Consider the following 23,493-nt stretch of genomic DNA (forward strand, 5'->3'; position numbering starts at 1 on the left):
CGGAAGGGGACCTGTGAGCCCTAAAAGAGATGAGCTGTGAAGCGGCATTGTGCGGAGACGGGTCCGACGAATTCGGATGCATTCGCACTGAACCTAAATAACTGAGATAAGTTTGTGTATTACTAATTAATAAAATTGTTAGCTTGGCTAAACTGTCTTATATATCCAAATATATAAATGAATAAATTTAAATCGTTTCTGTTACACGTGACGGACGTGTTTCACTCGAAAGATGACGAAGTCGATAAATCATTTAACCTTCACGCAGCATTGATCTTATAGTTCAAAGGCAATCATTTATTAGTATTCATTAAGACACCCATCATCACAAAAAACTGCAAAGTAGTTGAAGTAACTTTAACAATCATTAAAGTCCAATATGTATTAAAATAATTTAAGTTAATCACAAATTAAGCCTAAATATTTTTCCTTGCAACTCCACTTTGTATGGTTTACAAGAGGAATCATTCTGTTACGGCACAGATGCACGAACGAAGAATTTCTTTAAAAATCAATTGTAGATATTTTTGAAAATTTTGAACTATCAAAATAATCTTAATTAAACTGTCTATTTAATAATATTGGATTGCTGAGGGTGACCTTTAATTACGTTCGCATACGTATTAGATTCTGACCGATTCAGAGACGATATCTCTCTGGCTATCCGCCGTAAGATCGAGTTCTTAAAATCTAACACTGCACAAGTCCGCAGTTCCGTCCTCACCGGCGAGGTCCACGCCGCATCCCCGTCCTTCCGACCCGTCTAATAGTTGCGGCCCGTGTGCTGAGAAATAACGGTAACGGATAGTTGTTACTACACTCAGCTCATAATCGCTGATGTCTCCATCTCATCCCAGTGGCCGTCCTGAGCCGAGGTTCGTAACCCGTTAGTGAGTTGCTCTCAGTATGGTTACTTAATGGAAACGGTTGCGAGCGTCTGAAGCGCTCACCCAAAAGTCAGATGTGTGTTTAAACCGTACTGCATAAACCCATCCTTGTAGGCTAACAAAAGTATGATTGTAAAAAACAATACGTATGTGGCGGTACAATTAGAGCATACACCGCCATCTCATCAACATCAATGGAACTACGAGAACACCTATGTGGTATTGACACAATCGCGATGAACGCAGTACAATCACACTAGATGGCGCCAGACGATACTGGATTGCGATGACAAAATTTGCGCAAAATACTGCATATGTAACACCTCGGAATAGGAATCGCTGGAGGGGCCGCGCCCGGTCTGGCGCAACATCAGCCTGACTGGAAATCTTCCCCTTCCATAGAGGAATGCAACCATATGCCGCTAAACGTATTAAAAATAAATAGATATGGTCGGTTTTCGTAATAAAACATGATATAATCCCACAAAACGTTAGCCTTTAATAACATAAACCAGTTGTACACACACTACGAAAAATTACTCTGTGTTTGGGCATGTACAAGGACATTTATTGTTCTTTGGACGCCGATCTGGTCCGCTGAAACGTGACTGGATCGTGATCTGGGCGTTGTCAGATGGTGGTGCGCAAAACTCTTCCACGTCAGGCACGTAGGCCTTCACGAAGTGCTCGTGTCGGAGCAGGTGGGTGAAGGTGGCCCAGGTGTAGATGTTACACATGTTCTCTGTAGCGAAGGCCGTGGAGACGATGCCTCGAAGGAAGAACCGCACGATCCCGTTAACCTCGGAGGGGAAGACGAGTCCGCCGCCGCTATCGCCGCGACAAACAGCAGTGCCTGCGAAAAACCGATTGAAAATAGTAAGGTAGTACGATATAATATTTGCTATGTTAATTTCAGTTTTGGTCGAACTAATTCGAACTAGCCAAGTCTGATCTCAGACTTCGGTATATTATCCTAAGTTCTAAGAAGAAATGACATTTTAAGTTGTTACAGATAAATTCCAGGACTGACCGTTCAACTTGGTACTAATTTAGATCTCACTTCTTTTGTCCTTGAAGTCAACAATCAAGGCATATATCATAATATTGAACTTGCCTCTCAATTCTCATTTATGTACAAAAATTGGTAGTAGGTACTTATTCATAATCAAATGAATTAAGATTAAGGGTGGTATTCCGCTCGTTATGTATTCATGTGAAGATCCTAAAATTAACATAAAAACCGGCTGCCATTAATTTTGACTGCTGATTCTTACAGGCCCTATAAGTATGGGTTCCTAATAAAGTCATTTAATTGCATAATTATAATAAAATGATAAAAATGTTCTAGTTTCTGATTTATTCCTTTGTATTTTCCCAACTGTCTATTTGGATGCCAAATTTGAACTTCCTAGGCCATTTGGAACTGATTTAGAGTTATGGTTCATGGGTCAATCAGTGATAATCATTACAATTTTTGTACGTTAATATCTCAATAACAGTTTGAGGTATATATGTGAAATTTGGAGCACATATATATCTCGCTAGTTTCAATATATGAACCATAACATGTTTATCTGAAATAGTTTTTGAGTTATGAAGGAGTCGGAAGCAGCTGCAATTGGTTCGGGATATATTACACACGGTACTGCTCGCCATCCTGTTAGCTTGAACTTGGCTTATCAAGGTCTAGAACCTTATTTTGACAGTGTCTCAGCTATTATCCCACTTGAGAGCGACATTGAATTGGATTTGTTAATATGGTATATGACATGAAAAATTTATAGTATATATATCAAAAACATGCCTTTCGCTAGTTGTATACAAAGTCATTTTGACATTACGTTACTAAAAGAAACCCAATTCACCTTCTTAGAAATAACACATCAGTGGCGAAGCGTCCATACAGGCCGATTCCCACCGGCTTCCCTTTTAGGTTTTCGGTGATAATAAACAATATATTTAATAGGTAAATTAAAATTTGCAACATATCAGACTGGACAATAATTATAATAGCTTAACTTATTAATTAATGATCACTTAATAATGAGATCTATCGGCCATTAGCCCGTTGTTTGATAATTTAATCGATATGGATTACTTATTTTAAATAACGTTAGATGGCGCACCTTGTATTTAGTTTCCCAGAAATTCCGTTACCTAAGCGAAATTGTGACGCCACAGGCGCAACGTAACCCGCTGTCAAGCAGCTTAATGTCTTAGTATGTTTTTTAATATAGATGGCAGCACTTTCTATGACTTTCTATGCCGGTGTTCGTTGAAATCGTGCGGAAGATATAGTCCATTGAAATGTTACATTTTTTAGGCCTTACCTTGCGTTTTTTAGAGGACGCAATTTTATTTTTTTGAAGTGTAGGGGGGGTCAGTCTAAAGCTAAAACTTCAACACAATATTATCAGCTATTCTTACAATAAGAGAGGTTAGAAATAATAATAATAATAGCAGGCAGATGATCTTTTGTTCCCTAATGGTCCCTTGGGTATTTGGGTATTAATGAGAGTACAAAAAAAAGTATTATGAATCATATAAACACACGTTCTGATGACGTTGCAATGGACATTGCTTAACATTGAATTTCTTAACATTTTCGCTTATAACTTTTTTATTTATAGTTCTACGACAAAAGTTACTAGACCAAAGTTGTAGAGAATTTAATTTGCAACAAAAAATGTTCATACAATTTTTTTTGTCAGATAAATAGTTTAAGAGATACATCGTAAAAACCATTTCAACCCCTATTTTCAAGATGGCGGCCGTGGGACAAGGGTGGCGACCCCACAAACTTGGTTTTAGATTTACACTGACCCCCCCTACACGTCAAAAAAATAAAATTGCGTCCTCTAAAAAACGCAACCCCAAATGTAACTTTTCAATGGACTAATATAGGCAAAGGGAACTCGAGTCCTTTCGGCTTCACGTTAACCGACTATGTATTGTTGTCACTTTTTATGTCGATCAAACATCATAATTTATTATGCTACCAAGTTGCGGTGTTTGTAAATTGTCATATTCATTTTGTTTTTTGATAGTTCTGTGATATTTAGTTGACTAGCGCATTGTTTAATTATAAACTACAAATAAATCTGTATTATAACGGAAATGACTACCTGTGATAAGTCCTTACGTAAGTATATTATTAGTCTGTGATTTCACATATTAGTATTTAGATGGCAAAATATTTGAAGTAGATCTGATAAGTATTTGATTTCATACACAAAATGTTTGGTAGAAGCAAATAAATATTATATTTTACTGAATTAAAAATAGCATGACAATACAAGCAAAAGTTAACGAATAACCTTTCCTGATTATTTAAATTGATAATTATATAAGTTTATCATGTAGGTAGACTCAAACTGTTGGTCTGTTTGGCGAACGTGATACCTATTTCTTTAGGGGGAAATTACATTTACAGTTTTATTTTGAAAATAAATTAATAGTTATAGGTATGTAGTGTGGTTATAATTTTAATACTTCTGTTGCTGTTATAACAAATTAATAGATACCTGTATTTGTGGTTTATGGAAAGAGAATTATCTACGTTTATTGTTCGATTTTACGAATGTTTCAATTATTTACGCTTAATAAGTAATTTAGTAGGTATGTCAACGTTTGTCGATTTCGAATCAAGATTAATTCGTTGGCTTAGTTTTTGTTTTCCGATAAATTGCCTCCGATATCTTAACTGATGCCATTTTTTTTTACACCGGGTTACCTTTTGAAAAATTTCACCCTTCGCCACTGTAACACATTACTTTTTGTAGAAATATTCAAAGATAATTTTTAGCACAGATATAGCAAAGGTAACGATGAGTGAGTGGTTTCATCTATGCATTATCAAAATGACTGTGAACACATGCGTAACAATACTCTACCGTTGGTATACCCGGCGCAGATCTTGTCTCCGGTGATGGAGCTCTTGAAGCTCAAAGGGCTCTGTGCTATGCACTTGTTGATATTGACGCACGGGAATGTGGCCGCTCGGAGCACCCGAGAATTCCCAGAGTTCGCGTTCGTCAGACCCCAACCCACCACCTATGTCCAGATAACAACGCTAGAGTATAACAACATTATTTAGTCTCATTTTGAGAGCGGAGCCCACATGAAAGTTGTTAACTAAATAATTTTTAGAAACTCGTCATTTGAAGAATTCTTGTTTTCAGATTCGAACTAATTTCGGGTTTCGTTTCGGGTTCAGTGTCCGGGTCGGGTTTAGTAATATTGGATTTTTCTGCTCAATAATAACCCGGACCCTGCCGGATTTGTGCCAGTATGGTGGTAGACCTGCTGCCATTTGTATACCATCACCCTGGGATGGCATACAGATGGCAAAAAGAGAGTTACACTGGTTGCGCCTCTGCCTACCCTTTCGTCGGTGTATGTAGTAACATTTCATAACAGTCAAATGTTATTTCCAATCAGGTCGGTTTTATTTTTCACCATATTTTTACCTTTCCAAACTTTCCTTCCTCGAGTTGCTCTTCGTCGAAATCAGCAGAAAAATTTATACAGGCCGCCTGCACGTACTCATTGTATCTAAACTCATTAACGAGTATCAGAAGGGCGATGTCGTCTTGGAAATTGGCCAAGAAACCTTGGTAACGAGGTGGAATCTTTATTTCACTCACCTGTGAACATGTTTAAACTATAATACACAAAGGCGGAATAGAGGGAGACAAACCGAGCAACCGCCCGTGGCCTGGGGCTTACAAGGGCCTCGCGCGGAGCCTTGAAGGACCTATTTTACGATTGTACCGCCAAAACTTAACGTAGTCCGGGGTCTCGCGTCGTTTGGAGCTGCAACTGATAATACACCTAAATGACAGTTTATAAATGAATTTAAAATATTTAGTAAAAACAAAAGCATTATAATCTTTCCAATACCTGTCTTTATGCTTACTAATGGTCGTCCAGGTGTCTAATTAAAAGTATTTATAGCAGATTATGTATATACTATATATAAATTTTATTTTCTCCTCTATATGACTTTAAATATACCAAATGTAACCCTCCTCCGTACGCGCAAGTGAAAAAGGTTTTTTTTTTTTGTTAAGTATTAATCTTATTTTAAATTCTATATTACTCCAACTTTCAGAGTTTTCTTGGACTCGAGTTTTTTTGCTCGGGTTTATTGACCACCCGCCCTGATGCCTTCAGGGAAGAGGTAATTCAGTCTCCCTGTTGTTCCCCGAGTACGAAAAACGTGTCCCCTAACACTTTGCTCTATATTATAGATGTAAGGATTGCTGCTTGTTTTTGGAGGATGTTGATATCTAAGGTGGAGTTTAACGTGTTGATATATCTCGATAAACTTTTTTGTTACTATAGCAGTTGAACCTGTGACTAGAGGGATGACCTGTGTTTGCTTGCTCCATATACGCCTGATTTCAGTTTTGAGTAGGTGGTATTTATTAAGTTGTTCTATTTCCTTTGCTCCTATATTGTAATCTGAAGGAACCGTAACATTTATGAGGTAAGTGAAATTGTTACCCTTTTTTATTTTTTTATTTTTTTTTACGGAGGTAAATCGTCAGTTGACTATCTCCCGCCTTGGGATGGGCGGGAGAGCGTGTCAGACTTTTACTGACTAAGAACCTACGGTGTTCCCATCCTTTGCCTATGTGCCTAGGTCCAAGATCCGGTGGCATTGAGACCTAGGCAGGCACCGGCCCTAAAGGGCCCCGCAAATTATGCTGACACTGCTCTTCGAGGCGCGCGTGGAACACTACGCGCCGTACACACGGGCCGTTGGGGTGTTTCGGGCGACGAGCTACCCAATGCTCATCACCCGACGGTCCGCGCCTACGGAGGCCGACGATCCTCAGCAGACGTTCGACGCCCGCGTCTTGTGCGTCTGCCGTGGCGGATGGGACGTTGGGCGCTTTGGCGCCGTATCCGTTCCGCCACCTCCTTTGCGAGCATCACGTCCTCGCAGAAGGAGGTGACTGCGTCCCACTCTCTCTCGCCCCGGAGCATGGCTTCTACCAGGCCCCGACGCGAGAGGTCTCCGCCACCGATGGCCGTTGTGAGAACACGGCGGTGCTCAGCCCAAGCTGGGCACACCTCCAATTGTTACCCTTCACCATTAAAGCAAGCGATATTTCACAAACAATAAACATATTAGTTTAGAAAAGTTAAAGGTGTGTGCCCTTGGGATTTGAACCTGCGGACATTCATCTAGGCAATCAGTTTCGTACCCAACTAGGCTATCGCCTAGTCATAGATATGTACATAAAATATTTCTTTGATAAAGAATTCATGTATAGAGCTTACCGGGTAATTTAAACTCTTCAAAAACATATATTCCACTATAATATAGAATCTAAACTGTATTGTCACTCACGTCTGATCGTTGAGCATCGACATCGTCAGTATGGTTCCACTCGCGATATACATTGCCAGCCGCTACTGCGAATTGCGACGCAGGGGGCATACCATCAACAGGGTCCGTCATGATACAATGTGCGGCTAAAAAAACAATACACTTAGTATTCACAACGAAAATATTAAATGTGAACTTCTAAGGTAAAAAAACAAGAAATAAACAAAAATACATCGAATTGAGAACAAGGTGGACGTGATAGGATATATTTTATATCCGTCCGGATAGCGACCACCGTACACAAGGTGTTAAAACCCGCCGTATTTTCCCATATAAGTGTCGCGTTCCGGGATCAGCCTGTGTTAATCGGGTTCCAACAGGCCGGCATAATTGTGTTGATTGACGAGAGGTAACATCTCGTCAGTCGACATTCTATTGGATCCTCATCCACTTACCGTCAGGTGGGGCCACTTTGGCGTGCTCGCATAAAACAAATATAACCTTCGCCTTTTAAGAAGGCCAATAAAATCGAATAAAGTAAGGTGCGTCATATGATTTCATTGGTGATCTAACAGTTCCTCGTTCCCCGATCTATATGTAATATATACAAAGGACTGGTTGCATAGCCCTTCGTTGCAGTGGCGACGGTTGAAATTTTCCAAAAGGTAACCCGAGGCAAAAAAAATACCTTAGTTAAAATAACGCGACCAATTTATCAGCAAAAGAACTAAGACAAACGTAAATAAACCTAAAAGGGAAGCCGGTAGGAATTCGCTTCGCCACTGCTACGTTCTAGTCTTGGGGCCATATTAATAAATCAATTTCAGCTTTACTTCCAAAGGAAATTTAATTTTTTAACTATTTAACAAGTTTAAACTATGATTTAAGAGCTTGCTCGTTGCTACATAAACATAAGTCAGCTTTCAAAATTTGTAACTTGTTATGTCATTTGGTTTCTTTTGTAAAGTTTTTTTTCTTTTTTTATCAACGCATTAACTTCCTTCAAGTTATGTTACCCCCAAGTCTGATATATAAAAAAAGGGAAGAAAAAAAAGAAAAAATAGCGACAAAAAATATACATATTACCTTAAAATTTAGCTACTCCTGTAACTTTAAAATTTAAATACTGTTACAATTACTATTTAAAAAAAACTGAGGCGACAGTCGACCTGTGGCAGTCTGTTGTCCTCACCTGTCACGACGACGTTCTTGGTGATCACGGTGCCGCCGCATATCTGCTTGTACGGATTCTTGGTCTTCAAGTACAGCCCCGCGTGCCACGGCGCCATGCCCGAATTTATAGCATAACCATTACTTATCCTTGGTATAATTTTAAGCTGAGAACCTGCGTATTTGCCAGCACCTGTAAAAATATATGAAGTGCCAAAAAGCAGCAACTACCTTTTGGCACATGACCGATGTTTATCGGTCGACATTAATCAATCAATCATTACGGCATTAATGATGTTTTTTATGGTATTCCTGCAGTCCATACCGAGAGGAACCTGGAATGGGATACTGGGTCCCCTGGCTTAAAGACTGTAAGGTACCGGAGGAAATTGAGAAGAGGAAGATCTCAAAAGAAGTGTTGAGTAAGGAGAAAGGATCTTAGGATCGGCGGAGAGGAAAGGGAAGAGACATTTACGCGGTCCCTTATAGGCTTCAACTTTAATATACAGGGTCATTTTGACATTGCATTACTAAATGAAACCACATACTCGTCTTCACCTTTGCTGACATTGTGCCAAAAGTTATCCATTAATAAGGCATATTTTCATCGAACAGCCTGGTTTTAGTTTTCTGATTTTTTTATCATTTTATAGTTTAATGCGAATAATGCGTGTGCGTTGGTGTATTTTTGACTGAAAGTATGATGTTGTCGCTTTTTTTAGAATAGCATTAGAGCGCGTAAAATTAAAATGATTTTTTTATTAATGAGAATTTTTTATTAGTAAGAAACTTACACTTTTTATTTTACATCTACGGCTCAAGTAACTTATTGTAAAGTGTTATTTCCAAGAAATAAGTATGTGGTTTTATTTTAGTCACGTGATTTCAAAATGACCCTGTATATTATAATTTATTAAGTAAATTACAAATTTAGAACATATTAGGCTATGAACAATAATTAGGTACATTAATGATAACTTGATAATGACATCTATCTGATAAGCCCGTTGTTAATATAATCGGTATCGAGTAGTATAACAACGTTTAAATAACGTTAGATGGCGCACCTTGTATTTAGTTACCTAGAAATTCCGTTATCAAAATTAATTTGTGACGCCACAGGCGCAAGGTAACCCGCTGTCGAGCGGCTTCATGTTTGTAGTACATTTTAAATATAGATGGCAGCACTTTCTATGCCTTAATATTGTCGTTCGCAGAATCATGCGAAAGATATGGACGAAATATAGGCAAAGCAGCGATCATATTATTATTTATCCACAAAGGGAACCCAAGCCTGTTCGGTGTCGCGTTAACCGACTTTGTATTATGGTCACTTTTAACGGCAATTAAACTTCATAATTTATTATGCCACCAAGTTACAGTGTTCGTAAATTGTCATATCCATTTTATTTTTTGATAGTTCTGTGATATTTTGTTTACCAGTGTGTATTATAGTGGAAATAACTACCTGTGATCAATGTAATGTTTACCTATATGTAAGTATACTATTAGTTTATGATTTCATATAAGTATTAGTATTTAAATAGTTAAGTATTAGAAGTATATCTGATTAATTTTGATTTCCGACACGAAATTATTGTTAGAAGAAAATAAATTTTATATTTTACTAAATTTAATAACGCGACGATATAAGGAAAACTTGAAGAATAACATTCGTTGATTATTTGAATATTTAAATTGATAATGATACCTATAAGTAAATCAAGTGCTTAGGTACACTTAAACTGTTCGTCTGTTTGACGAACGTGAAGCCTATTTGTTTAAGGAAAGAACATTCACAAATTTAAATTCTGGGAATAGACTAATACTTAAAACTAGGTATTGTTATAAAAATTTGAATACGTACTTTTGTTGCTCTTATAATGAATACCATAAGGTCAGTCGGGGCAAGTGCGCCGACGGGGTAAGTGCACCTACCCTAAATAAATCGAAAACTATTGATGTTATACAATTACCGCAATCTTATATCGATGCTACTAACTGAAATACAGTTCCACTAAAAAACATAAATAGCTATGTTCATTTTAATACGATTTATTCGCCATTTTATTTTAAGTGTCATTTAGACCTGTAAACAGAGATGACCCCGTGAAAGATAACATCAAATATTTCAAGATATTTAACATATTTCTGTAAACCAGTAAGGTGAATACATAGTTTAAACCTTTTATTTTAACTTCCTGTCTGAATTTTATTTATATATACTAAAATAAAGGATTTTTAGCAATGCGAAAAAATGTACTTAAAAATTGTCGAGTAGGGCAAGTGCGCCACAGTTAATAGTCGTATGGCGCACTTGCCCCTGATCCATATATAACCAACCTTTTTTGAGAATAAGTTTTACTAATATGAATTATTATTATAAAAATGTTATACTTAACAGCAGAATTTTTTGTACTCAAGGTATTTTGTTTCGAGCCGACTTAAATAAAAGGGCGTATTAGTTAATTCGTTTTTACAAAAGAAAAACTGAAATACCTTGGTCTAGAGCAACTTTACGTGAATAGGTTCCAACTGTTCGATCAGGCACGTTATCTGGATATAATGCAGCTAAAACATATCAAATGTCATAAGGCCAATTTCTAAGTAATTGAGTTATAACGCATTCGAAATTGTTAATTTCTACATTTTTGTATGTTATTTTAGTTTTTAGAAATAAAATGGATTTTATATTAGGGCTACCATTTTTTATTCCAACATATCCGCACACAAAACTGTAATATAGCAAAAATCTTATATAGCAAAAAAAAAATCTAAAATGTTTTGAAGCCCTGATTTACATATATATGGCGCACTTACCCCGAATTACATTTGACAGCCATAGTTTGTTATAATATTGAGTGATTAAAAATTATCCAAGAGCATTGCGAGTAAAACTTATTTCTCTATGGACTAAAATGAGTGTTTTCTTTATAATGTTTCATATTGGCGTTTTTTTTTACACAGGCGCACTTACCCCATTTCCGGAGGCAAGTGCGCCTACTACCATTTTTTTTACTTTGAGCAAAATATTATTAATTTATGGTCCAATTTCCTTGAATGGCTATAGGTTGTTATCACAAAATACCAAATATTCTTAAATTAATAAAATTATATTCTTAAGTCAGCACAAAAAGAAATTATTTTGCATTGAATCCAGCTATGAAAATTTTATGGCGCACTTCCCCCGACTCACCTTATATATTTGTAGAGGGGGAATTTATGTTTATTCTTTGATTTTATTAATGTTTCAATTATTTACGCATAATAGGTACTTTAGTAGGTATGTCAACGATTGATTTAGAATTCAGACTTATCCGCCGTTTTACTTTTTCTTATTCGATAAATTAGCCGCGATATGTTAACTCAGGCAACGTTTTTTTATCTCGGGTCACCAAAACTAAAATACCAAAGCTACAATAATTTCACCCTTCACCGGTGCGAAGTTTGGAATTTGTGGTCTATGTAGTGAGAGGCTCGCGCCCTATCACACGTGGTACAGAATTATAAATGTAAAACACCGGTTTAAAACGTTTTATACCAAATGTTACCGATATTAAACCCCAAATAAACCATAATGATTGTATGTGTGTTGTATGTTTACGCGAATGTTAGACATTAAAATTAAACTATTTTTCGGATTTTATGGCGGATTTAATATTTTAGTTTTCTCCTGACGTTTCGAAGACTTTGCAGCCTTTGGTCACGGAGGGACTGAGGTGTTGTTCATCCGCAAAGTCAAAGTTACAATATCTACCTAAATTTTATAAATATACAACTTTGTTTTTTTTTAGCTTTTGGTGGTCCGATCTACGCAGAATGAGCTCACAGTGTCTTGAAGTCTGGCAGCCGGTCTTTTGGGTTCCGATTTAATTAAATGTAGAACTGGATCCCAGGCTTGTGCAAGCTTCCAACCATCCTCCCTATTGAAATTAAGATGTTTTTTAATTTCAATAGCCTCGCGAATTATCCTAGGCAGGAATCGGTGTTCTTTGACAAGGATTTGTGGCTTGTCTAGCCGCAGATAATGATCGGAGCCCCCTTCAGAGTGTTCAGCGACTACAGACTTCCTAGAGAGTCGATGTTTAACGTCAGCTATATGGTTTTACGCGGGTCCCTATATTTCTTTTTCTATATAACAGAGGCCACAGTTGCAATCTATATTGTATACTCCCGGTTCCAAATAAACCGTTGTAATCGGTATAAAACTAGGTTACAAAAAGAAGAACTGCGTTTCATACTTCATTGTGGACAATTTTTAACCACCTGACGTCATGTTTCGTTTTAATTAGTATATAGAAAATCAATAGAAAGTACCTACCTACTCCACGAAAACTTAAGTAAGCGGATTGTGCATGTGTGTGTAGGGTAGGCGAGCTGGCAAAGTTGCGTCAAGCCACGACCACGAATAACGAGAGGGTAAGTTTGGTTTTAAACAGAATGTAATTGATTATTTATATCGTTTAAGAACAATAAAAAAAATCTTTATTTATCAACACAGAGTTTTTACTTACCAATAAAGTTTTTATAACTTAGGTTGGTAATACCTACGCTTGGTCGGACGGACCAGCTAAAACTAAACCCGCTGAGTATATCAATATCAGTAAGTATATCACACATAATTTAAAAATCTTTACACATTTTATAGGTACTCATTATATCCCTACTTCGGTAAAATCAGGAAAATGTACTTAAAATCGGCAACACCAACGGTTTTAAACCAAAAAAAATGGGCTTATCTCTATAGACAGAATACGCACGGCGGAAAGTGCGTCTCTGCCTACCCCTTCGGGGATAAGGCGTTCAAAATCACTAATAATCACATCACTACCTGTTAATCTAGTGTCTAAAATAGATGTAGGTTATGTATTTTATGTCAATAAAAAAAAAAGTTAAAGAAGTTCAGCTTTAAACACCGCCAAGACAACTAAAATGTTTACTTACATAAATACAGGACGAGTAATAATTGTAGACGTCTCATGTCGATTACCTAATGCGCACGTTTGGTTTGTGAAGAGAGCACCGAGCTACCAACCACGCTGGACTGAATCAACTTAAACGCCAAACATGAGTATATGACATAAGTATTATTATTACCAATTGCCGACGTATGCCATGCATTAAAAGTACAGTGCTTGAGTCATTGCAATAGGTATCGTATGAGGATTTCGACTGTCTGACCAAAATATCTCCTCTATCGCCAACATTGTGCCAGCGCTGTATTCTGTTTAGAAGGATATTGTAGCCAGACTGTAGAATTACTGCCTCTAATCTCGGGACATCTAAAGTATCCTGCTATATTATCTCCTGTCTAATAATAGGGGACCGGCCTATGCTTGATTTTGTACATTATTCTATATGTAATGGTTAATAATACGAAAAAGAAGCACTCCTGCGAAAACTGCATAACAATTGGTTAAAAAATGAGCGAGTAATTAATATTTAAAATATTGTAACGTGCAGAAGTGGGCGCGATATGGGGATATCGCTTCATCTCTTTTTTTCGCACGCGTCGTAATTCCCGATGACGTCACATGTGTATACTTCGTCTCTTTTCTGTTTCTTGTTAATTACCCCTTCCACCGAAATTCAAAGACTTATAACTTGTTGATTTTTTACCGGATTTTAATAATTCCTTCTGTGTTATAATTTATATTATGTAAATATTTGATAATAGTAAAGAACAAAAATGAGTCCGGTACCCTATTAAAATCTTTTTAAAACCCGCCACAGCGGCCCACGTAAGTAAGTCGCGGTCCAGGATCAGTCTGTGTATATCTGGGTCCAACAGACCAGCAATAATTGTGTCGACTGCTGAGGTGTAATCATATCTTGTAAGTCGACATTCTATTGGACCCCACTCCACTTACCATCAGGTGCAGTGGGGAGCACTTTGGCGTGATCGTATAAAAACAAAACAACTTTTACCCGACGGGATCCATGCAGAAATAAAAAGAATAGCAGTATTATCATTATAATTTTTTATAATAATTGTTTTGTGCGCAATAAAAATAAAGCCTTATTATTATTAACTCCTGCCTATCGTGAGTGGTGGCTAAAAGGAGGCTATTAGGAATCCTGGTCGTAGACCTGGGTATGCACGGCCTCAAATGGTGCCACTACAAGATGCAGTACAGTTTATAATCAACGTGCTATCGGAAGAGGACCTATGAGTAGGCTTACCATACGTCCCGGTTTGACCGGGATAGTCCCGGTTTGAGATCCCTGTCCCGGCGTCCCGGTCAAACTTGAACAGCACCGACACCCCAACCAATCGTTCCCCCGCCGCGCCGCCCGTGCCACCCGCGCCAAAGACGAAACAAAAGCGAGCGATAACGAGTGATACCGACTGCAGCAAAATGAAAATGAGCCTCTTTCTCTTCTGCGTCCCGGTTTGGCTCTTCGTAATTATGGTAAGCCTACCTATGAGCCCTAAAAGAGATGAGCTGTGAAGCGGCATTGTGCGGAGACGGCTCCGGAGAATTCGGATGCATTCGCACTGAACATAAGTAACTGAGATAAATTTGATATCTATAAATTACATAAAAATGAATCTCTATTTCCCTTGGTCATTACATCACGCGTGAACGGGTTGAACAATTTCGCTAATTCTTTTTTTGTTGTATTAATTATTGTCAGGAGAAGGTTCTTATGAAAGAAAAAATTCAGTAAATCGCGCGGAAAATTAGAAAATTTAAGAATACTTAACGAAAATATAAATTTTATATAACTGTCAATTGTTTGAAATAATTGTCAGCGATTGACAGAATGCCCCCTGCAATTTCATAGTTAAAACGGGACAACGTCTGTCGGGTCAATTAGTAAGTAATAAATTGATAGGATAAAATTTCTTGATATGCGTTAAAACATCAAAAAATAACTAATAATAAATACCGCAAAGTAGTTCGAACGCATATATGTCAAAATAATTCGGCTTCATTATAAATCAAGTTCAAATATTTTTCCTTTATACTCCACTTCGTATGGTTGAATACATTGACAAGAGCAGCAATCATTCTGTGACCGCTGGTTTGCTCCAGTGAAGCGTGTACTGATGAAGTTGTGGTTAGGCGGTAACTCGCAAGACTTTTCTATGTCGGGCAGCACAGACTTGAGGAAGCGTTCGTGTTTGTGCACGTCGGTGAAGGTGGCCCACGTATGGATATTGCACATGTTTTCCGAGGTTGGGGATGTGGACACCACGCCGCGCAGGAACGCCGGCTGTAGGAGCTGCCACTTCGCGTGAAAGACCAGCCCGCCGCCGCTGTCACCGCGACATACCGCCGTGCCTGCAGAGACGAGCAAACTTATAATACCTATACGTAGCGCGGTTTTGTGATTTGTACCGTTTTGTCACTAGATGTTCGCAGCGCTGACTGATATTCAATCTCCACTAGCCGTAAGTGTGTGGCAGTCTAGGATCAGCCAGAGTAAATCAGGTCCAAACGGGCCGGCTTAATTGTATCTACTGGCGGCTGATCAGACACTATATGGACCTCATTCCGCCTACCATCAGATGCAATGAGGTCATTTCCGCGTGTAAGTATAAAAAAGAAAAAAATCTCCACACATTACGCTGGCTGGATATCTAGGTAAACAAAGAACCTGTAGTGCTGCTGCCCACCTGCCTGAAGCATGCATTACGAGTAAAGCTACCCACATGTTAATTTTTTGTCCCACCAAATATAATTGACTGCGGTGAACATATGCTATTACCGATGACTGCAATTCTGAACGACGTAGAAGTTTGACGACAAATATAATACAGTTACAAAAATAAATTGCCACGTCTAAGCAGCTCTTTATACGCAATCACAATCACTGCTAAATTAAAAAAAAACTAATTTAGATCTTCTTCTTGAAGTTGTTTAATCACAATGCGTAATAAAAAAATACCAACTCTTCTACGTAACGATTAAAGAAGCAATGAAGAGCTATGTTCAAAATAACCATTCTCATAATAAAGAGCACACCGAACCCCAACAGATTAAATAAATGGCAAATGAGATAGTAATTGACCTGTAAATGGCTGGTCTTTAACACGGGCGGTATAGTATGTGTGTGATAACACCTATGCTTGATAAAGAAAAAGTCCTGATGTTTATGTTCAAATAAATGTAAAGTGAAAAACACAACTAGTATTTGATATACAGAGTCATTTTGAAATTGCTTTACTAAATGAAACCACATACTTATCTAAACCACATACTTGGAAAAAAACATTTTACATTCGAGAAAAATAAATATTAATAAAAAGCAATTTTAATTTTACGCGCCCTAATGCCGCTACTACTACTCTAAGAGAATTCATCGCAATGGCAACATCATACTTTCAGTCAGGAATACACTCACGCATACCTCATATTTGCAATTAACTAAAAAATGATCAAAAAATCATAAAACTAAAACCAGGATCTTCGGTGAAAATATTCGTTATTAATGGATAATTTTTGGCACAATTTCAGCAAAGGTAAAAACGAGTATGTTGTTTCATTTAGCAACGCAGTGTCAAAATGACCCTGTTTAAATGTTAATGTTCTATATATTAGAGAAATGATTAGAAAACATATGGAAAGCAGTTTACCCACTAACAGACACTTTTGACGAATAGAACACAACGTAATATTGCCGCAGTGAAAATATAATTAGATAATTCGTTGTAATATTATGTTTGAGTACCATTGTCGTATCCGGCGCAGATCTTGTCCCCGGTGATGGAGCTCCTGAAGCCTGCAGGGCTCTGCTCTATACACTTGGCGATGGAGACGACCGGCAGGATGGCGCCCTGCAGTACTTGAGATGCCGGTGAGTTCTCCCCCGTCAGACCCCAGCCCACGATCCTACATGGGCACACAAGCAAACAATATGAACAACCACAATATACTCTCTACCATGCCTCTCCTAAAACCCAGTAAATATCTCTGAGTATATTTAAAAAAATGCTGTTCTTTAAAACTCGAAAACTGCTAGAACGATTTGTTTATATTGTTTTGTTCGCTATAGTTTAAGGAAAATCCAAAAGTACACCAGAAAGGGGAAAAAATTTTAATATATTATTTTTTATCGAAATCTCCGATTCAGAATACTTTAAAAAAAATTTTCCGTGAGTTATACAACAATTTCGAAAATTCTTTTTGCGTTACATTTCGTTTAGCTTCCAATTGGTACCAATTTAATTTCATTAGTATGAAACCTTAGAATACGAAGATGCAGATGGAAACTCTTCAAATTCAAACAGGATTATAATCATTATTTTTGTATTGGGTTGAGTACTGGTTTCAAGATGCTACCACAATAAAAACATATTGTTACTTACTTGAACTTCGAAGATCAACCAAAAGGGAACCTCTAAAAAATTTAATAAGATGAGAATGATTAATTTTATATAGGGTTGGTACCTTGCCCAACTCTCCTTCTCTCAGTTGTGCCTCCTCTAAATCAGGATTGAAGTTGACGCAAGCCGGAGTCACGAATAATTGTATGACGAACTCCTTGGTAAGTATCACAACTGCGATATCGTCTTGGAAGTTCGCCGCGCTACCTTGATAGCGTGGTGGGATCTTTATTTCTCTAACCTGCAAAGTTTAATTTACATCATGTTCTATTATCACGCCGTGAGCAGTGGATTTTCACACTTTTATTAAATACGTATAAAAAAGGCGGAATTTAATATTTATTATTCTGAAAAATAGTCCGTAAATGTATATAAAAAGAGGTACAACAATATGAATAGTAAATAATTTCAGCCCTGTATTATATACTGTCCAACTGATGGTCACTCTCCTCCTATACTACTGAGAGGGTTTAGGCTTCAGTCTACCACGCTAGCTATATGCAGGTTGGTAGACTTTACATACCTTCGAATTATTATTGAGAAGTCCGGTTTCCTCACGATGTTTTCCTCCTCCGTTTAAACAAGCGATAATTCATAAAGTACACACATAACTTTAGAAAAGTCAGAGGTACGTTGCCCTTGAGTTTTTAACCTGCGGACATTCGTCTCGGTTGTCCGTTCTACTCCCAACTAAGCTATCGACGGTTTTGCTTCCAACAACTCCCTCTGGAAATCCTTATAAGAGGCCTATGTGCAGCATTGGGCTATTTATGACTGGCGCTAATGATATCGCCGCCATGACAGAGGTGAACCCCCTTTTCGGGAGACTTAGCGATGTTTCGCTTGATTGAATCACACAGACGCCCCTGAGTCTCGATAGACGTGGTAATGTTACATTCCCCGCGAAAGTAAAAATAGTAATCTATACTAATATACACACAAAGCTGAAGAGTTTGTTTGAAAACGCTAATCTCAGGAACCAATGGCTCGAATTGAAATTTTATTTAATTGTCGGACAGCCCATTTATTGAGGAAGGCTATAGGGTATAACATCACAATATGACCAATAGGAGTGGAGCATTAATGAAAAATGTTGCAACATCGGGAAGAATTATTCCTTTTAAAAGCTTTTGTTTCGTGTGCTGCATGAAACAGTAACAGTTAAAGTTACGCAATATTATTGTATGACGGAATTATTCCTCATAAAAAGATCTAAAAAATATATTATAGAACAAAGTCCCCGTCTCATCCTTCTGCCTGTCTCAACGCAATAAACTTAATAAGTATCCGGTGGAATTGATGATATTTGGTATGGAGACAGTTTGAGACCCCGAGAAGGACTTAGGCTACGTTGTATCCCGAAAAAATATATATCAGAACTTTTATCCCGGCAAATTTGTTCACACGGTTATCCGTGGCTTTCTAGCCACGAGCAATGGTATAAAATAAACATGAAATACATACAAGGTTAATTGGACGGAAAATATTGATGGGATTTCGGCAATATAAGTTGAATAACCGCATATTTATTTGCATAATGGTGTCATGACATTCAGCAAGTGCAGATTGCCTTAACCCAGTAACAGTATTAATGCAGAAAACATGAAGTAGGTACATGTTGACTGAAGGTTTTGGGTTGAATTCCCATAACGGGAAAGCCTTTGTGTGGGTTTTAGTAATGACAATTACTTGTATCCGCTCGGATAGCGCCCACAGTACACAAGGTGTAGAACCCATAGTGGTCCATGTAAGTGTGGCGTTCCTGCATCAACCTTTATATCGGGTTTCAAACTAGCCGGCATAATTTGGCGACTGGCGAGAGATAAACATCTCTTGGTACTCGACTCTCTACTTAATCTCCATATATTTGATTAATTTCGTTGCGGGGTAAAAACAAATTAGTGTTCCCCCAGACTCGCCGAGCTTCACCGCTCGCGAAAATGCATGCCACTGCTGATTCTGGCTTACAGAAGTTGTAGGGATGACTGTGCGGGCGAGAACATCTCTAGACTCAACTCCACTTAGCATCAAAAGCCATGGGTCACCGTGTCCGTATGAAAAACAAAGCAATTTATTTTCCCAGTGAGAATGATCAGACATGCAGCCAGCTGTAAATTCTGAACCAAATCTGTAGCAACCATCTCATATTATAAATGAAGATGTAACGACGCTTTCTATTTTAATTCCATTGTCCATATGCGTCGTCAATATAACGCGTTATCTATTCAAAAGAGCTATAAATATATTTCATTGATAAAATAAATACATATAAAAAACTGATCCGAATGACTGCATTATATCAAATTATGCTTAGCAGATTAAGTTAATTGTTGTATACATTTTATAGAATAACATCTCATTTCTATTAATATTCCAGTAATTAATGATTACTTTTATTTCCTTTATTATTGTTTAGTTATATCACTTGTAATTGTATAAGTTAATTGTGAAACAAAAGTTTTAGATTATATAATTATGTTAAAAACATTTGTAGCATTAAATACCGATGTGTACCTAGTTTAACTACTGGACGTAATAAGACTGTCTCATGATGGTGAGCGCAAATAGAATAGAAATAGAAATAGAATACCTAACAATACTTTGTAATTCAAGGTTTAAGATGGTATTTCTACTGTTTAGGATGGTCGTGTCGCTTACCATAAAGCGAACGGCAAACTCGTCTCGTCATTCACAGCAATAAAACAAAAAAGAAATTGACATACATCAGATTTCTGAGCTGTTGTGTCGTGGGGGTCGTTCCATGGTCGGTACACTTTGCCGGCCGCCACAGCATACTGAGACGCAGGGGGAATGTGCCGGTCCAGAGTGAAGCAGTGTGCGGCTGGAAATACAATGGTTAATAATGAATTTTTAGAAGCGACAATATAATAATTTTAATCAGAAATACACTTACAAGCACCGCATTCACACTAATTAAAGTGATAAAAAAATCAGAAAATTACAACCGGGATATTTGGCGAAAATATTTCATATTCATGGATGATTTTTGACCAAATGTTATTCTGTCCAGCTCTCTCAAGCGAACTACCATATCTCCAAATCATAAAAAACGGACTACACTACACTTACCTTAGTTATTGCTTCTCCTCAACAATACAAACAAGTAAGTACCTGATATGATAGCGCGCTTGGAGACGACGGTGCCGCCGCAGATCTGCTTGTAAGGGTTTGTGGTCTTCGTATACAGCCCGGCGTGCCACGGATATAGATCAGGTGACTTCACTCGATAGCCCCCACTTACGAAAGGGACTGATTCAATAAATCCGTGATCGTGTGCGACATATCCTTAAAAAAATATTTTATTATAATATAGGTCTCCCGTGAGCGGAAATGGTTTAGGGCAGAGAAATTACGTAATATATTATTGCCGTCAAGCAACAATGTATACCCACTGATGTATAGAAGATATTATATATATGATTTCTTGGTTTTATAATATTAATTCATCTGCAAAATTAAGCCAATGTAGTGTTAGCAGTGCTTAGAGATTCATGTTCTGGATACATACACCAACAGGTGTACCGTTAAGGGGAAATCGTGGCGATTAATATATGGCGTAAGTTTGCTTTCTTCATATAATAAAAATACATAATAATGCCTTATGCCATCCCAGTAATATATGGTATGCTCCTACTGGGCATAGGCCTTCTCTACTACTGAGGGTTTAGGCCTAGTGCGGATTGAGACATAGGTTTACTTACTTTTCCTAACGCTATTGTTCTTACAAATTAACAATACACACGAAACTCCATAAAGTCAGAGGTATCTTGAGAATTGAAACCGCGCCCTTTGCATGGTAGTCTATTTCATCCCCAACCAGGCTATCGTGTCAATACACCCACACCCGCCGCTTAATTATTTTTCTTAAATAGCGAATATTAGACCCCACTTCACTTACCATCAGGTGTAGTGCGGTCACTTTGCTTTGCAATTATAAAAAAAAAATCATATTACGAAGTATATCCTCACTTTCATGCTATTTTAGTTGTAAATAGTCATATCCAAAGTATCAAAACCATTTAAATAAAACTATTGCGTAGTGTTATTTCACTGGTAGGTTAGCTAGGTTTTTTTTTTAAATACAGACCCCACAGTGTACACCGGGGGGACGACCGAATGGGATACTTCGAACCCCCTGGCTTAACGACTGCGAGGCCCTGGAGGAAGAGAGGAAGAGGAGAAATAGGGGGGAAAGAAGGGGGAAGGAAGAAGAAGTAATAGGATGGGCGGAGAGAAGAGGAGGAGAAATGTTAAACGAGTCCCTATCAGACCCCCCATGTGAACTTGCAACCATGGGGGTGTAGGCATCACTTATTGTGTGCCTAGGGCCGCGACAAATGTCCCCCCATGCATGGGCGTGCATTCGGTATGAAGAAGGTTAGCTAGGTTAGGGCTCATGTCCTCGCCGGTGAGGATCGCGACGTGTTATCCTTCTATTTCCCCCTACTTGCCAGCCCGAGCTGGTTACTTCAGTTTGTACCTTGTTTTTATTATAAATGTTATCCCTAATTTAAAATTTCCATAGTTATATAAGTAATTTTAATAGTTGTTTAAAAATAATAATTATTATTCTTATGTTTTGTTTTGACGTATCAGTGCAACTTTGTTCGCCTACATGATAAATAAAGTATTTTAGTTTTTTTATTTTATTGTAACCACTGGTCATAATAAGATATACCGGACAATACTTTGTAATTCCCTTGAATTACAAAGTATTGTTGGATGGTGTGTCTACTGTTTATGGTCGTATCGCTTACCATCAGGCGAGCGGCAAGCTCGTCTCGACATTCAAAACAATAAAAAAAAATTGTATGTCGGTTTGTTTTCGAAAAAAAAATACTTTATTACTTTCAGTTACTTTAACCCACCTGCACACACCACGGACACAACACTCAATATCACACCTGCCTGTACCCACATGTCAATCACTTCTGACTTGCGCGAGGACCGCTAGGTACTGATGCAATGAATACACTCGCACTGCATATTTATTGAACTGCCTGAATACATAAGGTTTTCTCGGGCAATGGCTTTTTATCAACGGGCCGGACTGAATAAACACCAGTCAGTGACCATTACAGATCGGGTTTTCCGAAGCACTGTTGAGTATATTATAAAATTAAAATTAATTATTAAAACATCTAGACTGAACGGGAAACGATAAAATCTGTTAATAACTGTTTTTTTAACCAATACGTTTGTTAGCCTGCGCAAGGGCTAACAAACAAACCGCATTTTTGGGTTGCGCTTTAGGCGCTCGCAACCCTTGTAAATTAAGCGACCCTGCCAAGAGCAACTCACTAACGGGTTACGAACCTCGGCCCAGGAAGGTCACTAGGAGAGGATGAGACATCAACGATTATAGATGCGCGTAGTCGTAGCGAACTAACAATCTAACCATTACCATTTTCGTCGGCACGCGGCCGGAACTATTAGAAGGGTCGAGGAAACGGTGAGGTCCTCGGCAGCGAGAACGGAACTGCGGTTTTTTAGATTGTATGAGTTTCAAGTTTACTCGTTTTTACGGCGCATAGCCAGAGTTATATCGTCCTCTGGGTCTGCCAGAACTAAACGCGGCCGTATCTGTTTAGCGCGGTCGAATGGAGTACTAACTGTTGAATTCAGTTTCTCCATGTAAGTACATTTAGCAACAAAACTATCTGATCTAATTCAAAATTACACATTAATTTTAAGCGAAATAGTTTTAGATTCTGGGAAGGGCATAATATGCTACTTTCTAT

The 23,493-nt window shown here is 37.9% G+C and overlaps 2 protein-coding genes across 2 annotated transcripts; both read right to left on the reverse strand.

Moving 5' to 3' along the window:
* Nucleotides 1-1,363: 1,363 nt before the first annotated feature.
* LOC115450414 (modular serine protease-like) lies at nucleotides 1,364-13,785 on the reverse strand. Its single transcript, XM_037443643.1, has 6 exons — nucleotides 13,342-13,785; nucleotides 8,420-8,590; nucleotides 7,249-7,373; nucleotides 5,357-5,533; nucleotides 4,781-4,940; nucleotides 1,364-1,740 (listed from the first exon to the last, which is right to left on the reverse strand). The coding sequence occupies exons 1-6, from the start codon at nucleotides 13,376-13,378 to the stop codon at nucleotides 1,424-1,426; spliced, it is 987 nt and encodes a 328-aa protein (XP_037299540.1). The 5' UTR covers nucleotides 13,379-13,785; the 3' UTR covers nucleotides 1,364-1,423.
* A 1,512-nt stretch (nucleotides 13,786-15,297) lies between these two features.
* Nucleotides 15,298-22,820, reverse strand: LOC115450393 (clotting factor C). The gene is made up of 6 exons (XM_037443198.1): nucleotides 22,621-22,820; nucleotides 20,864-21,037; nucleotides 20,455-20,573; nucleotides 17,795-17,972; nucleotides 17,077-17,235; nucleotides 15,298-15,686 (listed from the first exon to the last, which is right to left on the reverse strand). The coding sequence occupies exons 1-6, from the start codon at nucleotides 22,670-22,672 to the stop codon at nucleotides 15,337-15,339; spliced, it is 1,032 nt and encodes a 343-aa protein (XP_037299095.1). The 5' UTR covers nucleotides 22,673-22,820; the 3' UTR covers nucleotides 15,298-15,336.
* Nucleotides 22,821-23,493: the final 673 nt, after the last annotated feature.

Source organism: Manduca sexta, chromosome 26, assembly GCF_014839805.1.
Source record: "Manduca sexta isolate Smith_Timp_Sample1 chromosome 26, JHU_Msex_v1.0, whole genome shotgun sequence".
In the NCBI taxonomy this organism is placed as follows: domain Eukaryota; kingdom Metazoa; phylum Arthropoda; class Insecta; order Lepidoptera; family Sphingidae; genus Manduca; species Manduca sexta.